This window comes from Meles meles, chromosome 1, assembly GCF_922984935.1.
Source record: "Meles meles chromosome 1, mMelMel3.1 paternal haplotype, whole genome shotgun sequence".
Taxonomy (NCBI): domain Eukaryota; kingdom Metazoa; phylum Chordata; class Mammalia; order Carnivora; family Mustelidae; genus Meles; species Meles meles.
Window position 1 is genome coordinate 58819264 of NC_060066.1, and position 18231 is coordinate 58837494.

The window sequence follows — 18231 nt, forward strand, 5'->3', positions numbered from 1 at the left end:
CCTTTCCTGATCTGTGAGTAAACTCATCTGGGAAACTCTCAGAACATCCAGTTGGACTACAAAGTAATGATTGGTTCTCTGTAATTATTTGTATGACTTTAATGTTTTCCCTCCTCAAAATTCCTCTAGAAACTTGAGAGCTCCAGTGGCCACAAATTTGTGGCAAAGTGTAGGGATTTAATATATACATATTGGATAACCCATAAATGTTGCTTACGAGATCACTTTGTAAATTATGTAATAAAGAATTATGAAATAATTATGTAATAAAGACATAGATGAACTTTAAATCTAATCTAAAAATAATTATATTGCACTAGATAATTTTTTTAAACTGTAAAACTTAATGAGGTATCTAAGTTTTGGCAAGTATCTCCCATATTATTTTTAGTTGTCTGTTTCCTTGTTATTTTTTTTAAAACTACTTTTTCACCAGACTATTCAATTTTTCTTTTTCTTTTTTTCTACAATGGTATATTTTATGAATCCTATTTTGGTTTTATTAGTGGTTATCTGTAAATTTTTAATTATATTTATTTTCTGAAGTATCAAGAAGAAATACACACACACATATATATTTGTACCCTGTTATTTGTAACTTGTGTAAAATTACAGCTACTATACAGTGTCTTCTTTCCTCTTACCTGTCCCTGTACCCCCTTTGAAGGCCTAGTACTTTTTTGTTTTAATGGAAAAACTTTGTATTTTTCTAAGTAACTATTTCTCTAAATAAGGGACCAAACTGGATATAAGAAATGGAGTACTTGGCTATCACGGTCATGGCAGGAAAGTTCACTGACTTCTTCAGTAATTGTTTATTTTCAGTTTCCATGTCTGGGTAGGTAAATAGAATTCCCTTTGTCTCTCCTATCCAGTTTCATCCTCCCCACCCAAGGTGTAGCCTTCCACTTAGATATGCCTATGTATTCACAACCTCAATTATCTGTGCCTGTAAGAAAGAATCTGGAGTGTTGGGGAGGGGATGGTGGGAAGGGTACGTTGTAGGGGGAAGTTCACTATTGAGTTGAGTCCCTTCTTTCTTATAATTATTATAGTACTCTGAAGTTAGGATCTCTCTATCTCTTCTGTAACTGAATACAACTCTCCCAATTTGGAAATTGCTGTGGCCCAGACCCTGTTTCAGGATGAATCCATCTGCCTCAAAGTAAATCAGGTGAATCACACTATGAGCCCCCAGCAGTGGGTCACTGTTGTAGCTCCTTATGTCCTTTGACTTTCATTGACTGTCAATGTGCTCTTCTCTTGGACTTAGGCTCTCCTGTTACAACTTTGACGTTTTTGAGGGCTACATTTTTGGAATTTCATATCACTTTCATAGATGTTCCATTATGCTTGTGGTTAATCACGGACAAGTCTGCCTTTCTTTTACTCTGATGGCATCTGCCCCATATTTTGCAGAAAAAGAACTGAAAATTTCAAGACATGTATAGATCTTTTCTTACTCTTAAAGTCTTTCTCTGGGCAGTTCAGCAACATCTTGAAGGGAAGGAAGGAACGTAAATTAAAAAGATTTGCTTAAATGCCCAAGTTAACATATATGTCAAATTGCACTCGAGTATAGAGTCCAATAAAACTTATTATTAATACATGCAACATTTTTCCTTTATTCTAAATTGCCATCCTCCTGTGACTGAAAGCAAGGCTCTTCTTTCTTTTTTGAATTTCTCTATAAAATTAGAGTATATTTCTTATATCATCCACAAAAATATAAAAATTATGTTTCATATTTTAAAACAAGGTAGGCATTTAAGTAATAACTAGTAAATAAGTTAAAAAATTGATTTATAAAAAGTTAGGAGAATGTGACAGGAGTCGAATGTTTGCAGAGAGAGAAGGTCTAAAACTGAAAAAATGTGATATAAACCAATGCTTTCAAACTATGGAGAAAAATACCAGATAAAATAGCTACAATATTTGAGTGTTTTTACTGAAAGACAGAATGTGGGGAAGAGGGCAGTGGTCAAATGGGAGTACTTCAGGTTTTCACAAAAAACCTTAAGTATAATTTATGTTTTTAAATGATGCAGGCATATTACCTTGATAAAAGTAGAAATTTCACGAAAGAGTAGAATTTTCATAAAAGTAGAATTTCATAAAAACAAAATTTACTGGTCTTCACATTTTAAGAAATTTTACAAAGAAGCTTTATATATAAACGAGGACAATGGCAATTAAAATATCTAGGTTAAAAGGTATTGCTGGAATATATGTAAGCCAGGCTCGCTTATTTATTTTTATTTTTTTAAAAGGTTTTATTTATCTATTTGAGAGAGAATGAGTGAGAGAGAGCACGAGAGAGGAAAAGGTCAGAGGGAGAAGCAGACTCTCCAAAGAGCTGGGAGCTCAATGCGGGACTCGATCTTAGAAGTCCGGGAACATGACCTGAGCCGAAGGCAGTGGCCCAACCAACTGAGCTACCCAAGTGCCCTCGCTCATTTATTTTAATTGTTGTCACAAAACTGTCAAGAAAAACCACATACTAAAATCCAGATATGAATATTCTCCCTTCCATCAGCATCCATTCTACAATTATTTAGAAATTGCTAATTAATTTTGCTCCAGCTTTGAAAAACCAGTATTGGTGAACTCTTACGAATTTAATTAAATGTCCAAATAAAAGATACTACCAGTATCTCTAAAATTACAAAATCATTTTATAGTGAAGTGATGAAGCAACCCTACTTCAGTTTTTTTCTCAATTTTTATTTAGAAAGTTCAGTGAAACAACATATCACAGTTTAGAAATATTTTCATCTCACTATAATTTAACACTTACAAAATTTAGTAAGTTTTGATTTTCAACAATAAAATTTATAAAAATAATTTTACATTTATAAAATGAATCACTATTTCACAATAAATTATTCATATTTATTACCTGAAAAAAAGTTTTGTGCTATATAAAAGCAGTAAGTTTCATTATCAATATTTTGAAAATATGCTGAAAACTTCAGTTCCTTTTTGCCCAGCATTTTTGGCAGTTAAGTATACAAAAATATTATATTAAAAATTCCCTGACCGTAGTTATTAAAACAAAATTGTTAGCAATAATTTCTAAAACAAAGTTGTTTAGTAAGTATATGCAGATAAGTTAAAGGGCTTGCTAAACATGAATTTTGTGTTTTATATTTTAAAGATTTTTAAAATATCTATTAAGAGAACAGCACTGAAAGTTAAACAGAAGTCTACAAAAGACATTTGTATTTTTAAAGATGAAAAGCATGAAACTGAGACGCTAGAGTAAATTTCCACAAAATAAGAGTTAAGTAAACTTTCCTCTTCCCTCATTCATTTTCAAAGGTACATTTTATAGTTTTCCAGTACCAGCTATTGAAGGAATTTTGATTTTATTTAAATCAATAATACCTTCTCATAAATCATTTCCCACTCTGAGTTAATAAGTCAGTTAACATTAACAGAACCTTTTTCTTTATAGAATTAAGTGGGGATTATTAAATTTCAGAAATTTTGAGATTCTGTAAAAATCACTGAATTCAGGTTGGGACACTATTTTTTGTATCACTGATAATTACTCAACCAGTTTTTCCCTGCTTCTGAATAAATGTGTATGGTGTGTGTATGTGTGTGTGAGAGAGAGGTCACTGTTTCCTGAGGTGGCCCAACATTAACTGTTTTAAATAAGCTTCAGCTTTAAATCAAATAGGGTTTCCAATGAACTATACTCTTCAGTCCACTGGATTTTTGAAAATCTGCCGAGTCAGTGATTTGAATGTGTTTGTTTTCATCATAACCCATCGGGGATTCTTTTACTTTTTTTAAATTTGTTTTCAAATTTTTCTTTTTGGTGGGGGGGGAAGACATTAAAACTACAACAGTGGTTTCTTATTCATGCTGCAACAAATTTACACTCATTGATTACATGTGAGTATGTGTTAAGGTACAGGATGGACAGTATTCAGTCATCTCTCAATTGTATACATTTAAAGACCATAGTGAGAAGCTCACATTTTTCATTCCACCTCAAAGATTTATTCTCATTAAAGTCAAGTAGACCTAGGCGTGAAGCTGGTGGCTCTCCTCCTCAGGTTTATGAATGTTTGTTATCTGTGAGTCTTAGGTGTGACAACATATGGGCAACAGATGGGGATTTGTCTCCCAATAGCACTCTGCCAGACTGGTGCAGTTTAGTGGGCGCAAGGCTTCCCACCTAAAGGCTTCTCTCCCAGCCTTGCTGGGAACTGGATGTGAACATGTGCTAAGTTCTAGTCAATGGTGACTACTTCTAGATTGTTCTAGGAGAGAAAAATCAATGTCTCTCTTGGTTAAGCCACTGTTTTAAGGGTTTCTTTTTTTTTTTTTTTTCCTTAAACCATTTATCCTGTATCCTAACTGGTAAAACAAAGATGTTTTACCTCAAGATACATCTTCAAATAGAGGCAGATTATAAGGAATAGCCAGTCATCCTTTGAATGACTTTTTATGATTTCCTAAGCTAAAGATGGACATATTTAACTGTGGGCCAGAAGGATGCTTTTTAGCCACAGGATACCCACAAGTGATCCTTCCTCAAAGAAATGTTTCCTGTTCTATAGCAACTGCTTTAATTTTCTAATTGGCAGGTTTAAAATTGATAAAAAACAAAACAACAACAACAAAAAAAACCTTGGTTCATTGTACATTAATCTGGAGTTGCTGATCTACTGTTCTGGTCAAAAAAGACCACTTAGTTCTGCATCACATCACAACGAAGCAATTATTTACAGATTTAAATTAATATCAAGACAACAAATGAAAGCAGTACATAAGATTCAACTAGTTCAGGAACAGTGCAAGGCAAGTTGGAAAAATACACTATACAAACATATGGAAATTCAGATATACACTGCTTACACCGGAAAGTTTTAAACAACAGGGACAACAAACAAAAGGAGACTATAAACAAAAAAACCAGGATCCCATCTTACAACAGCACCATAAAGAAGCCTTGGCTCAAAGTTTGCCAAAAGTACTATCCTGAGTTATGTCAAGACCAACAAGTTTTCACATTTACGCAGTGCCGTTCAGGAGTAAACACACTCTCACAACTGCTTTTGTTTGGAGAGAGGCTGGTGTGAAATCACCGAAGCTTGGTTGGCAGCTATTTTGTACTGTTCTTGTCCAGAGCCCTGTGGTGGGGAAGGGAGCGGGGTCTCAGGAGTTGCTAAAAGAGAAGCAGAGAATTTGATGTGAGGGTGACCCAGGAAGTACTGCATGACAGCAATATGCATTATTTTATTTTGGAGATATTTTAAAAAGATAACAGATAAAATAGGATTATCTAATACGTTATGAGCTCCTTGAAGACCTCTTGGTGTTGCACTGCCTTCTGAACTCTCAGATAGCACTCAAATGGAACAGAGCATGCTTGCACATCCCTTTTTTGTTTTCTCAAGATTTTTAAATTTATATATTTAAAAGAGAGACAGAGATAGCTAGAGAGGGAGCAGGAGCGAGGAAAAGAAGGAGAAACAGGCTCCCTGCTGAGAAGCGAGCCTGACATGGGGCTGAATCCCAGGACCCTGCGATCATGACCTGAGCTGAAGGTAGACGCTTAAGCGACTGAGCTACTCAGGCGCCCCATACTTGAACATTTTATTTTATTTTTTTTTAAAGATTTTATTTATTTTCATTTGGCAGAGAGAGATCACAAGTAGGCAGAGAGGCAGTCAGAGAGAGAGAGAATGAGAGAGAGAGAGGAGGAAGAAGCAGGCTCCCTACTGAGCAGAGAGCCCGTTTCGGGACTTGATCCCAGGACCCTGAGATTATGACCGAAGCCCAAGGCAGAGGCTTAACCCACTGAGCCACCCAGGCGCCACTGAACATTTTAATAGTCACTTAATAGTCCCTTAAAAGTCACTTCCTGCCTTTCTTAACAGCATTTATGAGCATTTCATTCTCTTACAGACACAGCAGGAAAAAAAGTCAACAAAAACAATAAACAAAAGGCTATTTTTTTTCAAATCTTAGAAAATGTCACAGTTTTTGCAATAAAAAATGCAATAAATATAAATATAAAAATAAATATAAAAATAAAATATATTTGGTTTGGATTCACTAACTCAAAATATTAGATGACATAAAAAGTTAAGATACTGTTCAAGTGCTTTGAATCCTATATCATACGTAAAAGCATCTGAAAAATACCGACCTTTCTGTTTCAAAATTATTCGGTTACCACTGAGCTCATCGGTCCCTTCCCCATCGATGCAAAGAACCAGCCCAAGTAATTGAAAAACAAAGTTACAGCTTGAATACTTCACTGCGTAGAATAATATATCCTCCCATTGCAAACTTTTACTATATTATAATCTAAGAACTAGTCTAGGCCTTTAGTTTTTAAAAACCTGAAATATTTTAACATTCATATTTATTACCATTCCACATATTTAACAGAACGAGTAGAAAATGTTTGATGATCATACTGAGGCACTGCAAACTTTAAAGATTTTCCCCCCAAGCTTTTAAAAATTCTATATAAAAATAAGAAAAGTTCCCTTTTGCCTCATTTTCTTTAATGTGTTGACTTTATATTATTAAATATGGCTTAGCAATTACTTAGAACCAACATTTTTAGGTATAGTTTAATTGATAAAAGGATAACCATATTTGTTTTAAAAAATTATTTCTGGATATTTGGGATGAATCTAAGACTACAATGGTCTGCTCTAAAAGGCCAGTAAAATACACATGAGCTTAAATTTCTGTGTGTGTGTTTGATGTTTTGCTTTGTATGAAACAAATGATTCTTATAAACATTATGCTGAAAGAGGGAAAATAAAGATGAAAAATAGGATGTGATTTTAAAAAGATTAGAGTCAGTAAATATGCTTTTAAAAAAACTAGAAAACTAGCATTTAAAAAGTAAAAGATTCAACCACCAGCAGAATTGTTAAACTTTCTTGCCAGTTGACGCCTACAATGTTTAATATGCTGTTAATGTGTTTTATTTTCTGAGTTTATGAATAACTCATCTCTAAGAGAGACGGTAATGGGCCTCTCTGCTCTTGACTATGAAATGAAAACGGTAACATATGCTTTGCAAGGATGGTCCCAAATTAATGTCTTTCAAGTACATTTATAGCTACAAGTTATACTATTTCTGTAATTTGTGTGTGTGTGTGTGTATACACACACACACACACACACACACACATATATATATAACAATTTTACTTCTGCCTCTATCATATATTCAAAGAACTTTGTGTTTCAGACACAATTTATACATAGGTTTCCCAGTGCTTGTATCCAAGGGATAGCAGTAGTAATAAGTATTTCTGTGGCCTCTACTTTTCATATCACTAGGTAGCAGTGAGATCATAGGCACTGAATTGTTACATTTCATTGAACATTTCCATGAAACCACATTGTAACTAGTTATTAAGGGTTGCTGTAAAGTCAGTAGGTAATACCAGTATGCATCATAATTACATGACAGTAACTCAGGGAATCTCAGTGAGTTAGCTGGTTTTGTGTTAAGAAGAGATACATCAGGGCATCTGGGTGGCTCAATTAGTTAAGTGTCTGCCTTCAGTTCAGGTCATGATCCTAGGGTCCTGGAATGGAGATGGAGCCCTACACTGGGGTCCCGGCTCATCAGGGAGTCTGTTTGTCCTTCTTCCTCTACCCCTCCCCTATGTTTGTGCTCTTTCTCTCTCTCTAATAAATAGATAAAATCTTAAAAAAAAAAAAAAAGGAGATACATCCAAGGCAAATCTGGGATTACTTAGTATAAATTCAGACACAATTCTAGAAAGTTTGTCAAATAGAGGTTTTTATCTCTGAGGTAGCTTAAAAATTAGAATTTGTGTTAAATCTGCAACACTATCAGATGAACTCAGCTACTAACGCCTACTATTCATAAAACCATTTTAGTTCCAAAGAGCTTTGCCAAAGGCCTCACTCTGCACAGATCTGACATGGACAAATTTCAGTTATCTCAGCTTGGGTAAACAGCACTAGTCCTGTAAAAACATGGTTCAAATTTCAGCGAGCTCGGTAACTCACAACTAACTGTGAGTAACTTGATACATAGAAACTTCACCCGTTAACTCTCTGGTCTACGTTACTTAACTCAGTAACAGATGTGCATTATGATCAGTGACCAATCACATCACATCTTTAAGTTTGTCTGTGACTGGCCACTGAATACATTTTATTCAGTTCGTGTACCGACAACTTTAATTGTGTAGTTATATTGCCTCCTTGTCTCCTAGTGATAACTTCTCATATTCTCCTGACACTTAGCAAAAAGTGGGTAAAGCAAAATTGGCAAAAGAAAAAAAGAAAAAGAAACAAAAAGTGATTATGCTAGAAGTGAATGGAGCATGGATGGAGTCAGACAAGAATTAGCTGCCCCTGGGAATGCAGATATTGTTGCTGTTTGAGTCTTTAAACTTGCATTCTAGAGCTTAGTGAAGGAAAACTGATGGACATTAGTGAAGAAACTGATTGTGCTGAAAAGGATGAAGATGTCCCTGAGGAAGTGAAACCTGTAAAAAAAAACAAAAAACAAAAAACAAAGCAAAACAAAAAAACAAACCTTGACATTAAATGGATTCTCAGAGACATTTCAGAGATGGAAAATGTTGGAAGCTGATCCAAACTTCCAAAACAGTAAAATTCATCAAGGCATAAAAAAGATGCTCACTTCCACTTGCAAGTTAAAGGAGGAGAAGGTAGCAAGCACTGTTTGAGCTACACTTCATAATTTTTTTAAAGACTTTATTTATTTTAAAGAGGGAGAGCACGCACGAGTGATGGGGAGGAGCAGAGGGAGGAGAAGCAAACTCCCCACTGAGCAGGATTCTGGGATCAAGACCTGAGCCAAAGGCAGACACTTAACCGACTGAGCCATCCAGGCGCACTTACACTTCATAAACTTTTTTTTTTTTTTTCAGTGTAACAGTATTCATTGTTTTTGCACCACACCCAGTGCTCCATGCAATACGTGCCCTCCCTATTACCCACCACCTTGTTACCCCAACCTCCCACCTCTTGCCCCTTCAAAACCCTCAGGTTGTTTTTCAGAGTCCATAGTCTCTCATGGTTCATCTCCCCTTCCACTTTCCCTCAACTCCCTCCTCCTCTCCATCTCCCCAAGTCCTCCATGTTCTTTGTTATGCTCCACAAATAAGTGAAACCATACTTCATAAACTTTTTAATGAAGAAATAAAACATGCTGATGAATCTAATGTTTATATTACAATGAACTAAATAAATCTCAGGATTATTATTTTTTAATTTCTCATGACATTTATAACCTGTAGTTAAGAGAGTTCTTAAAGTTTTGGCAAACATTTTTAAAGGTCACAAGCAAACTGTAATTTTCCTATTGATTATTAAGATTTCTTTGCATGGGTCCAGCTTGCAGTCCTTCTTATGGTCCTGCATGACCAGGCAATACCAGGACTGCCCTTACATCCTGGTGTACTTTGGAAGCATTTATGTGCTCACATCCTATTTTAGGGAGCAAGGTCAGGCCTAAAGAGAATAAGTGACTTGCTAAACGTCAGAATCTCCCACAGTTGAGTCCTAGAGAGGAAATGGTACCTAATTTTTGCAATTTCTGGATACTGACAGATTCTTTCCCCATATCCCACTTTTCCTCAGACAATTAAGTTTAAAAAGTATCACGGTTGAAAACCAACTGAGGGTTGCTGGGGGTCAGGGGGTCGGGAAAGGGTGGTGGGGTTATGGACATTGGGGAGGGTATGTGCTATAGTGAGTGCCGTGAAGTGTGTAAACCTGGCGATTCACAGACCTGTACCCCTGGGGCTAATAATACATTATATGTTTATAAAAAAATAAAAAATTTTAAAAAAAGTATCACGGTTGAAAAGTGGCCCAGATACTTACAGATCTGGTCCGTATGAACCAGCGTTGACATGGGACCTAAAAGTATAGTTTGTCCAGTTAATGGATCTTGAGACAAATGTGGATGCATGGGATGATGGAGATGACTAGCGTCATTGGAAGCACCTACAGAAGATAAAAAGATGCTTGCATCAGTGAATTTTAATCAGGGACACCAGCAAGTTTACCTTGCAACAAGTGTTTTGATTGACAGCTTGAATATTGCTATTTTGGCAAAGTGCTTTTTGGGATTTCAAAAAGAAATTAATAGAACTGCTGCCATATTAAGGACAATGTCAGCTTTCACTGTGCATTGGTTAGATTAATGTTGTATCATATTATGTTGTATATTAATAATGGACCTTGTGTGCCGTTTCCTGGAATCATTAGGTTTGCTGCCTGTTGTTAAGGCAATTCCAAGAATCACTTACCTCAACTTTATAGTATTTGGGATCACACTAATAGCATAAACAACTTTTATTTCAGAAAGATGTCATTAGGAACACATTAAGTACCAGAAAACTAAAACTAAACTAAAATAAAATAAAGTGATTTTACAAGGAAATTTAATCTAGATCAGAGCACAAAATAAATGATTTCTTAACTCATTCCTGACATTTATTGCCTCAACGAAATCTCATTTTTCCCTTTTTGTTGTGTTATGTCAATTAATTATTTCAGGAGCAAAGTGTTTATTTCTCAGGTTTTTACTATGAATATTTCTAGGTTATGTTGCAATGCTGGTGTCCTTGAGCTTTTAAAGGAGTCAAAGCTTAAAAATATACAATCCACTCCAAGGAGTACTAAAAATAGGAAATATATTTCTATTTACCATATATGAAAGAATAAAATCTAAGGCAAGAGGAACTGTATAGCATAAAGATGGTAGACACTAGTAAGTATGAGGATTCCAATACTTTCAAGTATTTTTGTCTCCATCCAGTGGGTTCTGCAGACTTTCTAAATGTAAAAAACTGAGTTCATTATGTCATAGGCAAAAAAATCAGTAGGTCAACCTTGTACAGAGTGGGATGCCCAGAAATAAAATGGAAATTCTTAAATATACTCACCACCCAGTAACATTTCTTGAAGCAGGTTGTCGATTTTAACCATCCCAAAAAGCTTCACGAACTGTATTTGCTCAATCATTTGCCAAGTGATGCTCTGCAGTGTGGGCAGGAGCAGAAGCAGCTCACCAAACCTCCCCCGGGAGTCGTACTGCCGGTCGTTGATGTAGTCCTCCAAACTGAGCTGCACCTGGAACCGCATGTTCTTAATCTTTACCGGATCACTCAGCCCTTTTGCGTCTAATAAAGGAAGAAAAGAGCGATCTAAAGACTGAATCTTACTAGAATGTTGTTTTCATTATCATTATTTTTTAACAGAATTCTGAAAACAAACCTGGATCAAAAAATACGATTGCCTTCAAACAAGCATATTCGTTGTCATCTATCTGAATTTCTTGAAACGGTCGTACCAGCTCGTCTAGAACCCGGTTGGCCACACGGCTGATCTCAACTTCACTGCTGTTACGGTGAATTACATAGTTGTTCCCTGGGGGTGGGGGGGGGGAGAAAAAAAGGTCAGCCACCCCCCAACAAAAGACCGTCAGATGTGATTTAATTTTTTACACATCAATGTTTTATATGGTTCTTCTCTTGAAGGAGTAGTAATAGTACTTCCTCTCAGCAGTGTTAGGTCACTTACGTTAGAAAAAACTTAAGAACATGTCAAGGATCAATAACATTGATAATATGATCACATGCATTTTAACAGCCTCAGTCACTAGTGATAACACAAAAGTACAGACCAATAATAAGCTAATAATTGACAAGAGAGAAGCAAAATATAGATTAGCTTTCCACTATGTCAGTTATCTCTTAGTGTCTTACTCATTAAAGAGTGTAACACAAAACAAAACACAAAAGAAACTTCCTTGCTTACACTGGATAAAAATAGGACTCTTTTAGCTGTCTAGGTATATGTAGCTGTAATAACGCTCGAGACACAATTTTAACAAGTCTACGTAGATGAAGTCTAGAAAGTTGCGAAATTGGATAGAGACTAGATACCTAATCGCTAAGGACGCTCTAATATCAAAGTCTCTGGCTATAATGACAATAATGACAAAAGCTCCTAACAAAACAGCTAGGTTGCTATTTTCTGGCTTTGTAAAAAGCAGCATATTCTGAATTCTTTCACTGCAGGCAAAGATAATCTTCAGTGTAACAACATGTGCCAAAGAACTCAAAAAATGTAACCTTGCTCCTCTTATGAAAAGTCAGTTTACCTAATTATTCATGGTAAAACAATTTAGAACTAGGTAGCAAAGACATTTGGGTTTTTAGGTATATTGTATTCAAATCTATATTGAGAGCAGTCTTCTAAATACAAGACAGTGTTTAACAGAATTTCGGAGCGTAATCTCTAAGTCACATTATGCAGTTTAGAATCCTGGCTCTAACCCTCACTAGGTTTGTAACTTTAGGTAAACTTTCTCTTCAGGCATTTCTCCACCTACAGAATAACAATACCTACCCCTCAGGGTCATCATGAGGATTACACGAGATAGTGTGTTTACATGTAAAGCACTAAGAGATATGCATCTTACATAGTATGTCCTCAGCAAATATTAGCTATCGTTATATTACATTCAATTTATTTCTATTTTGGGACATAACATCTATCACAAAAATAGAATAAACAATCTGGTCACCATTTCATACAGCCAGAGAGAGGTGGAGGTAATAATTATTCCAGGGATCTCAACTCTCTCAATAGGAAACCCAATTTAAAATGTAAGTAAGGTGCAGGGGATTGGAACAATTATTTAGGGAAAACAAGAGCCTTCCCTTCGTGTCTTATTCCTTGTTCAACCTGCCATCCTGCTTTTGCCTCTTCCAGCACTGTTACTTAACTATCAGAATTCTCAGACACAGTCGCCAAATTTTTTTTTTTAAAGACTTTATTTATTTATTTGTCAGAGAGAGAGCACAAGCAGGCAGAGTGGCAGGCAGAGGCAGAGAGAAAAGCAGGTTCCCTGCTGGACAAGGAGCCCGAAGCAGGACTCGATCCTAGGACCCTGGGATCATGACCTGAGCTGAAGGCAGCGGCTTAACCGACTGAGCCACCCAGGCGTCCCCAAATTTTCTTTTTTAACTTGGGATTTTGCATCATACTGTTAGCCACGATATCCTAGGAAATAAACGTGTTCCTTCACGTGTATAAAACAATACAGTTACAAGTATTAAGTAGACACTGAAGGAGTGTGAAACAACACTGAGACTCCAACAAAGTGGTCATGCAGATCACTAACTCCTGTAATGATTTAAACATAATTCAATATTATTTATTTATTATATTTATTTATATATTATTATATTTATTGAGCAACAACTCACTTTTATTATTTTATTTATTTATTTTTAAAAATATTTTATTTATTTATTTAAAAGAGAGAGAGACAGAGAGAGAGATCACAAGTAGGCAGAGAGGCAGGCAGAGAGAGAGGAAGGGAAGCAGGCTCCCCGCTGAGCAGAGAGCCCGATGTGGGGCTCGATCCCAGGACCCCGAGATCATGACCTGAGCTGAAGGCAGAGGCTTTAACCCACTGAGCAACCCAGGCGCCCGCTCACTTTTATTTTTAAATTTTTCTCCTTCAGTGTCATTGAGAAATTATTGACATATATCACTGTGTAAGTTTAAGGTGTACAGCACGGGGCGCCTGGGTGGCTCAGGGGGTTAAAGCCTCTGCCATCGGCTCAGGTCATGATCCCAGGGTCCTGGGATCGAGTCCCGCATCGGGCTCTCTGCTCAGCAGGGAGCCTGCTTCCTCCTCTCTCTCTCTCTCTCTCTCTCTGCCTGCCTCTCTGCCTACTTGTGATCTCTGTCTGTCAAATAAATAAATAAAATCTTAAAAAAAAAAAAAAGGTGTACAGCACGATGATTGGATTTACATATATTGTGAAATTACCACAATAGTTTCAGCTCGTGTCCATTTTCTCATTGATACAATAAAAAGAGAAGGAAACAAAATCCCCCTGTGATGAGAATGCTTAGAATTTACTCTCTTCACAATCTGCCCACATATTATACAGCAAGTGTTTATAGTCACCACACTGTATGCTGTATCCCTAGTATTTATTTAACTTCCAACTGGAAGTTTGTACCTTGCAACCACGTTCTCCAATTCTTATTTTTAAATCTAAATGCACCCTGAATGTCTCAATGCCCTCTAAACTTCCTTGCAATCAAGTCAAGGAAAGAAAGGGCCTTGAGTGAGGACACAATCAAGTAAATCCAATTTGTAAAGTAAGAGTACCATTAGACAGTGTCTATGAATGCTTGGTACATACAGGATAGACCCTGTGAAGGATGGAGCATGCATAATTTCTTCTTAAGTTAAAAAACAACAACAACAACAACAACAAAAAACACAACTTACCCAAAAGCAAAATATCCTTATACACCATGGATCTCTTCGTAGCTCCAAGCAGTAAATGTTCCCCTGCGTGAGCTCTCAACAGCGCTACCTTAATGAAAAATTTCAAGTTTAATAATTAATTATAAAATAAAATGATTAGAAGATGGTATAATATGTGTCTGATTAACTCAGTGTTCTTTAAGCCTGGGATTTTTTTTCTTATTGTTGTTTTAATAAACTGTAATATTCATAGATACTTGCCATCATTAAGCTTTCTATTTTTCTATTTTACCATGTCAATAGAGTTTTACTTTTCAAAAATCTAAAACTTCCAAGTCAATAGAAAGGAAACAAATCACCACCACCAACAACAAAAAGCAGAAAGAAAAGTGTTTTAGGATGAAAGAGAATCAAAGAGAGCAGAGTTCAAATCCTGCCTTTGCCATGTACTATCTGTTCAACCCTAGATAAGCTCACCAGTACCCTTGGGACTCATTTGTTTTCATCTATCAAATGGAGGCAGTGATAAAAATCTCCAAGTGTAGTCAGGACTACATAAGAAAGTATATGTAAAACACACTCTGTTACACATAATAAACTGAATAAACAAAAGCAAGGGAAGACTTGTGAAGAGGATGGGTGATCTGTTTGCTGACACTTTCTAGATTGAACCTCTAACTGCACTAAGCTCTCAACTGAGCTCTATGCATATACTCAACTGCCTACTTAACATCACCACCAGGAAGAACAGGAAGCATTCCAAATACAACACATCAAATTAATGTGTCTCCAACATCTTCATCCTCTTAGTAAATGGCCCCATCATCCACATTACTTGTTCATGTCAGAAACAAGAGTCCATTTTGATTGTCCTAACTGTACAGCAAATCTAGGCACTGTTTTGCCATTGCTCCCACCCCCCATGGAGCCTTTTTCATTCTTGATCTTGCCTAGCCTGAACTAATAGGTATGCCCGCTTCCTTTCTGGTTCCTCCATCCTAAATCCTTGACAGAGCTTCCCAGAACATATTTGCAAGATAGTAATCACTTAATATCACTCCTCTGGTGAAAACTCTTCACTGGTTCCTTATTATCTTTACGATAAACCCCAAACTCCTTAACCTTGGCCTCGCTTTGCCCCTACCCACTTCTCTGGTTTTATCTTTCCACGTCCGTTGTTCACTTTTCTCCAGGCACATTATTCCTACTTGCCTCAGACCCTTTGAACGTGATGTTCCTGTCTCTGGAATGCTTTGTCCTCAGATCTTGGCATGCCTGGCTCCTTGTCATTCAGGTCTCGGGAAAAACGTCTCATCTCCAACTTAATGTATGTCTTCCCATTCCACGCCAGTTGTTCTCCAATTCGTTCCATTCTATTTTATAGAACTTATCCCCACCTAGAATTGACTTACTCATAATCTGTATATTTTTTATTGTCTGTCTCTCCCAAATAGAGTGCAAACTTTATGAGGATAGTGACGCAATCTGTATTTTTATTGCCAAATCCTCACAGTTCCTAAAACTGAAATGTAGTCCTACTAAATATTTGTTTGATGAATTTTCTGAGTCAATTTCACTGTTCTAGGGTCAGTTTTAAAGACTGTTAAAGTGGAGATAATAACATTTACGCCAGAGCTCCTGAGAGGACTAAATAAAATAATGTAATATATAATGCAACTGAAAGCTACTTCTATTAGTGCCTTAACCACAATGGACATTTGCCAATCCTGGCTATTAATATTATATTGTTAGTATTCAAGTGTCCTTTTGTAAATACAAACTCTTTCTGGCAGGTTACTGGATTTTAATTTTCCAATTTTAAAATCATTGTCTTCATACACAAGTCAGCAACTTTTAAAGAGGAGTGATAATAAAAATATAAAACTGATAAATAACATAACCCTACTTATATGGCTTGGGGTGAGACACACACGTATGTTTTAGCAATTTAGCATTATTCATTCTGAAATAACCTTCCGAGCCAAGCTATCTTTATGATATGTCAATAACCCTGACTCACACCAGGAAGGCAGTTACAGAACATTTTAAGAATGATTTCAGATTTCATAGCACTTTTTTTTTTGGGGGGTGGCTATGTGAAATGCTGTCTTAGAAATATAACTGCTGACTTCCTATAATCACTTTTCATTCCGGTTGTGTAAATATTTTGCCCTTCCTGGATTTTTTAAACAATCACGCACCTTTCCCTTTGATTGTTTCTTTGTTTTTGTGTATTAGTGGTAAAGGGCACTGGTCAGAAGGTATAAAAATATATGCTAGGTATACATACGATGGTTTACTCAATGTGGCAGAATAAAAATTTTCAAACTACTGGCATCTACAAAATATTATTAACTACTTAGGTGGAAGCATTCAAAATGAACCTGAAGTGAATAATCTAGTTTTCATAGACTACAAAATTAAAATTCTGAGCTATTAATTAAAATGTCTTAAGGTATGTATTACAAAATATGAAAATATATGTAATAGGAAAAGATTATTGTATCTGAATTCTATCTCTCTGTGCATTTCAGAGTATGATTCTAGAGATGTTTTTTGCCAGATATATTCTTTTTATATAGTGAACGCTAGAATAAAATTGACAACATGAAAGGCAAAATTTTATGTTCATTGAATAAAGTGCCTACAAAGACACCAACACAACCTATGTGGTTTCTGTCTATGAGTGGTCTGGTATTTCAGTGGAATTTTATATGGCACCTTCCATAAACACCAAGACCCAACAGTGTACTACTTGCCTCCAGATATTTATTCTGCCAATACTTTTCTCACAATGGCAGTTCCTTGCTATATGTTTTTCTTCCTCACTAAAGCTTTTTAAACTCTAGGAGGGAAGAACCCTGTCCTCCTCAAATTCACCCAATAAATAAATCTGCAGGACTCCTAAAATAGAAGTTAAATAGTTGTGCCTTTTGAGAGAACAAGGTGAATGGACAAGAAAACCAATCTTTTTCTTATAACTGAACCTTTGTTAAATATGATCAATCTACTATAAGCATAATTAAAAAAACACAAAAACGTAGCCAAGTTCAAAAAAAATTCCGAAAGCATTAATGACATCTTTTAACTATACCTGGTCATCCAGTGGCAACTCACAGAAGGCAGGAATATATTTAGCCCATTCCACCAAGACTAGGAGCTGTTGTTTCATGGACTCACAGACATCACCGATACCTGCAATCTTCTTAACATTTATGTCAGTGCTTGAGCCGGGGCTGGAGACCGAGATCTAGCAGGAAGATCACATTAATTTACCATTTAAAATAATAATGAGCAGTATTTCTCTTTTTTCAAGTACACAGCTTTGAAGTGGGCACTCTCATTGCCATAGTATCTTGAGATACAGAGAACATTTTAAAATTGAGACAAACATACCTATCAACATGAGCTAAATTGTAAACATTCACTGCACAGTACTATATTCTGGGAGCAGTACCTTTTTTTACTGGCAAAACCATAAAATAAGTTGCTCAACTTCCAGGATTTTCCTAATTCAAAATGACTATACAAAAAGATATGCCATAGTCACATGAAACATGCTCTGTGATTTTATTTTTATGAAAAAAAAAAAAAAATGTTTCCAGTGGATACAGTTTACCAAATAGGAAAGACGATTTAGAAGAGAAGCCAGAACTAGCGATGTTGCTGCATGACAAGGAAGCCCATCAAAGTAAAAATTAAGAAATCAACTTTTGACTCAACAACATTGAGAAGCTTAACCTGTACTGAAAAAAATTTTCAATTATATATAATTTTGAACTATATCAAATATAAGTGGTTTTAAGATGCTTTTCTGCTAAAATTGCTTTCTAAAAGTTCTCATAAACTTAATTTTTGAACATACGTGTGTGTGTGTGTGTGCGTGCGTGTGTCTATCTATGTGTATGTCTATTTCTTCACAGCCTCCTAAG

At 35.9% G+C, this 18231-nt stretch overlaps 1 protein-coding gene across 4 annotated transcripts in view; it reads right to left on the bottom strand.

Moving 5' to 3' along the window:
- Nucleotides 1-3768: 3768 nt before the first annotated feature.
- HNF4G (hepatocyte nuclear factor 4 gamma) overlaps nucleotides 3769-18231 on the bottom strand; it is a 127611-nt gene continuing 113148 nt past the window's right edge. For all 4 annotated transcript variants that reach the window (XM_046004191.1, XM_046004183.1, XM_046004208.1 and 1 more), the window contains 6 exons: nucleotides 17394-17549; nucleotides 14321-14408; nucleotides 11278-11430; nucleotides 10947-11183; nucleotides 9880-10002; nucleotides 3769-5182 (listed from right to left, as the gene is read on the bottom strand). In XM_046004191.1, coding sequence (XP_045860147.1) covers nucleotides 5061-5182; nucleotides 9880-10002; nucleotides 10947-11183; nucleotides 11278-11430; nucleotides 14321-14408; nucleotides 17394-17549 — 879 coding nt within the window. In that variant the 3' untranslated portion in view covers nucleotides 3769-5060. The remainder of the gene's footprint in view (nucleotides 5183-9879; nucleotides 10003-10946; nucleotides 11184-11277; nucleotides 11431-14320; nucleotides 14409-17393; nucleotides 17550-18231) is intronic.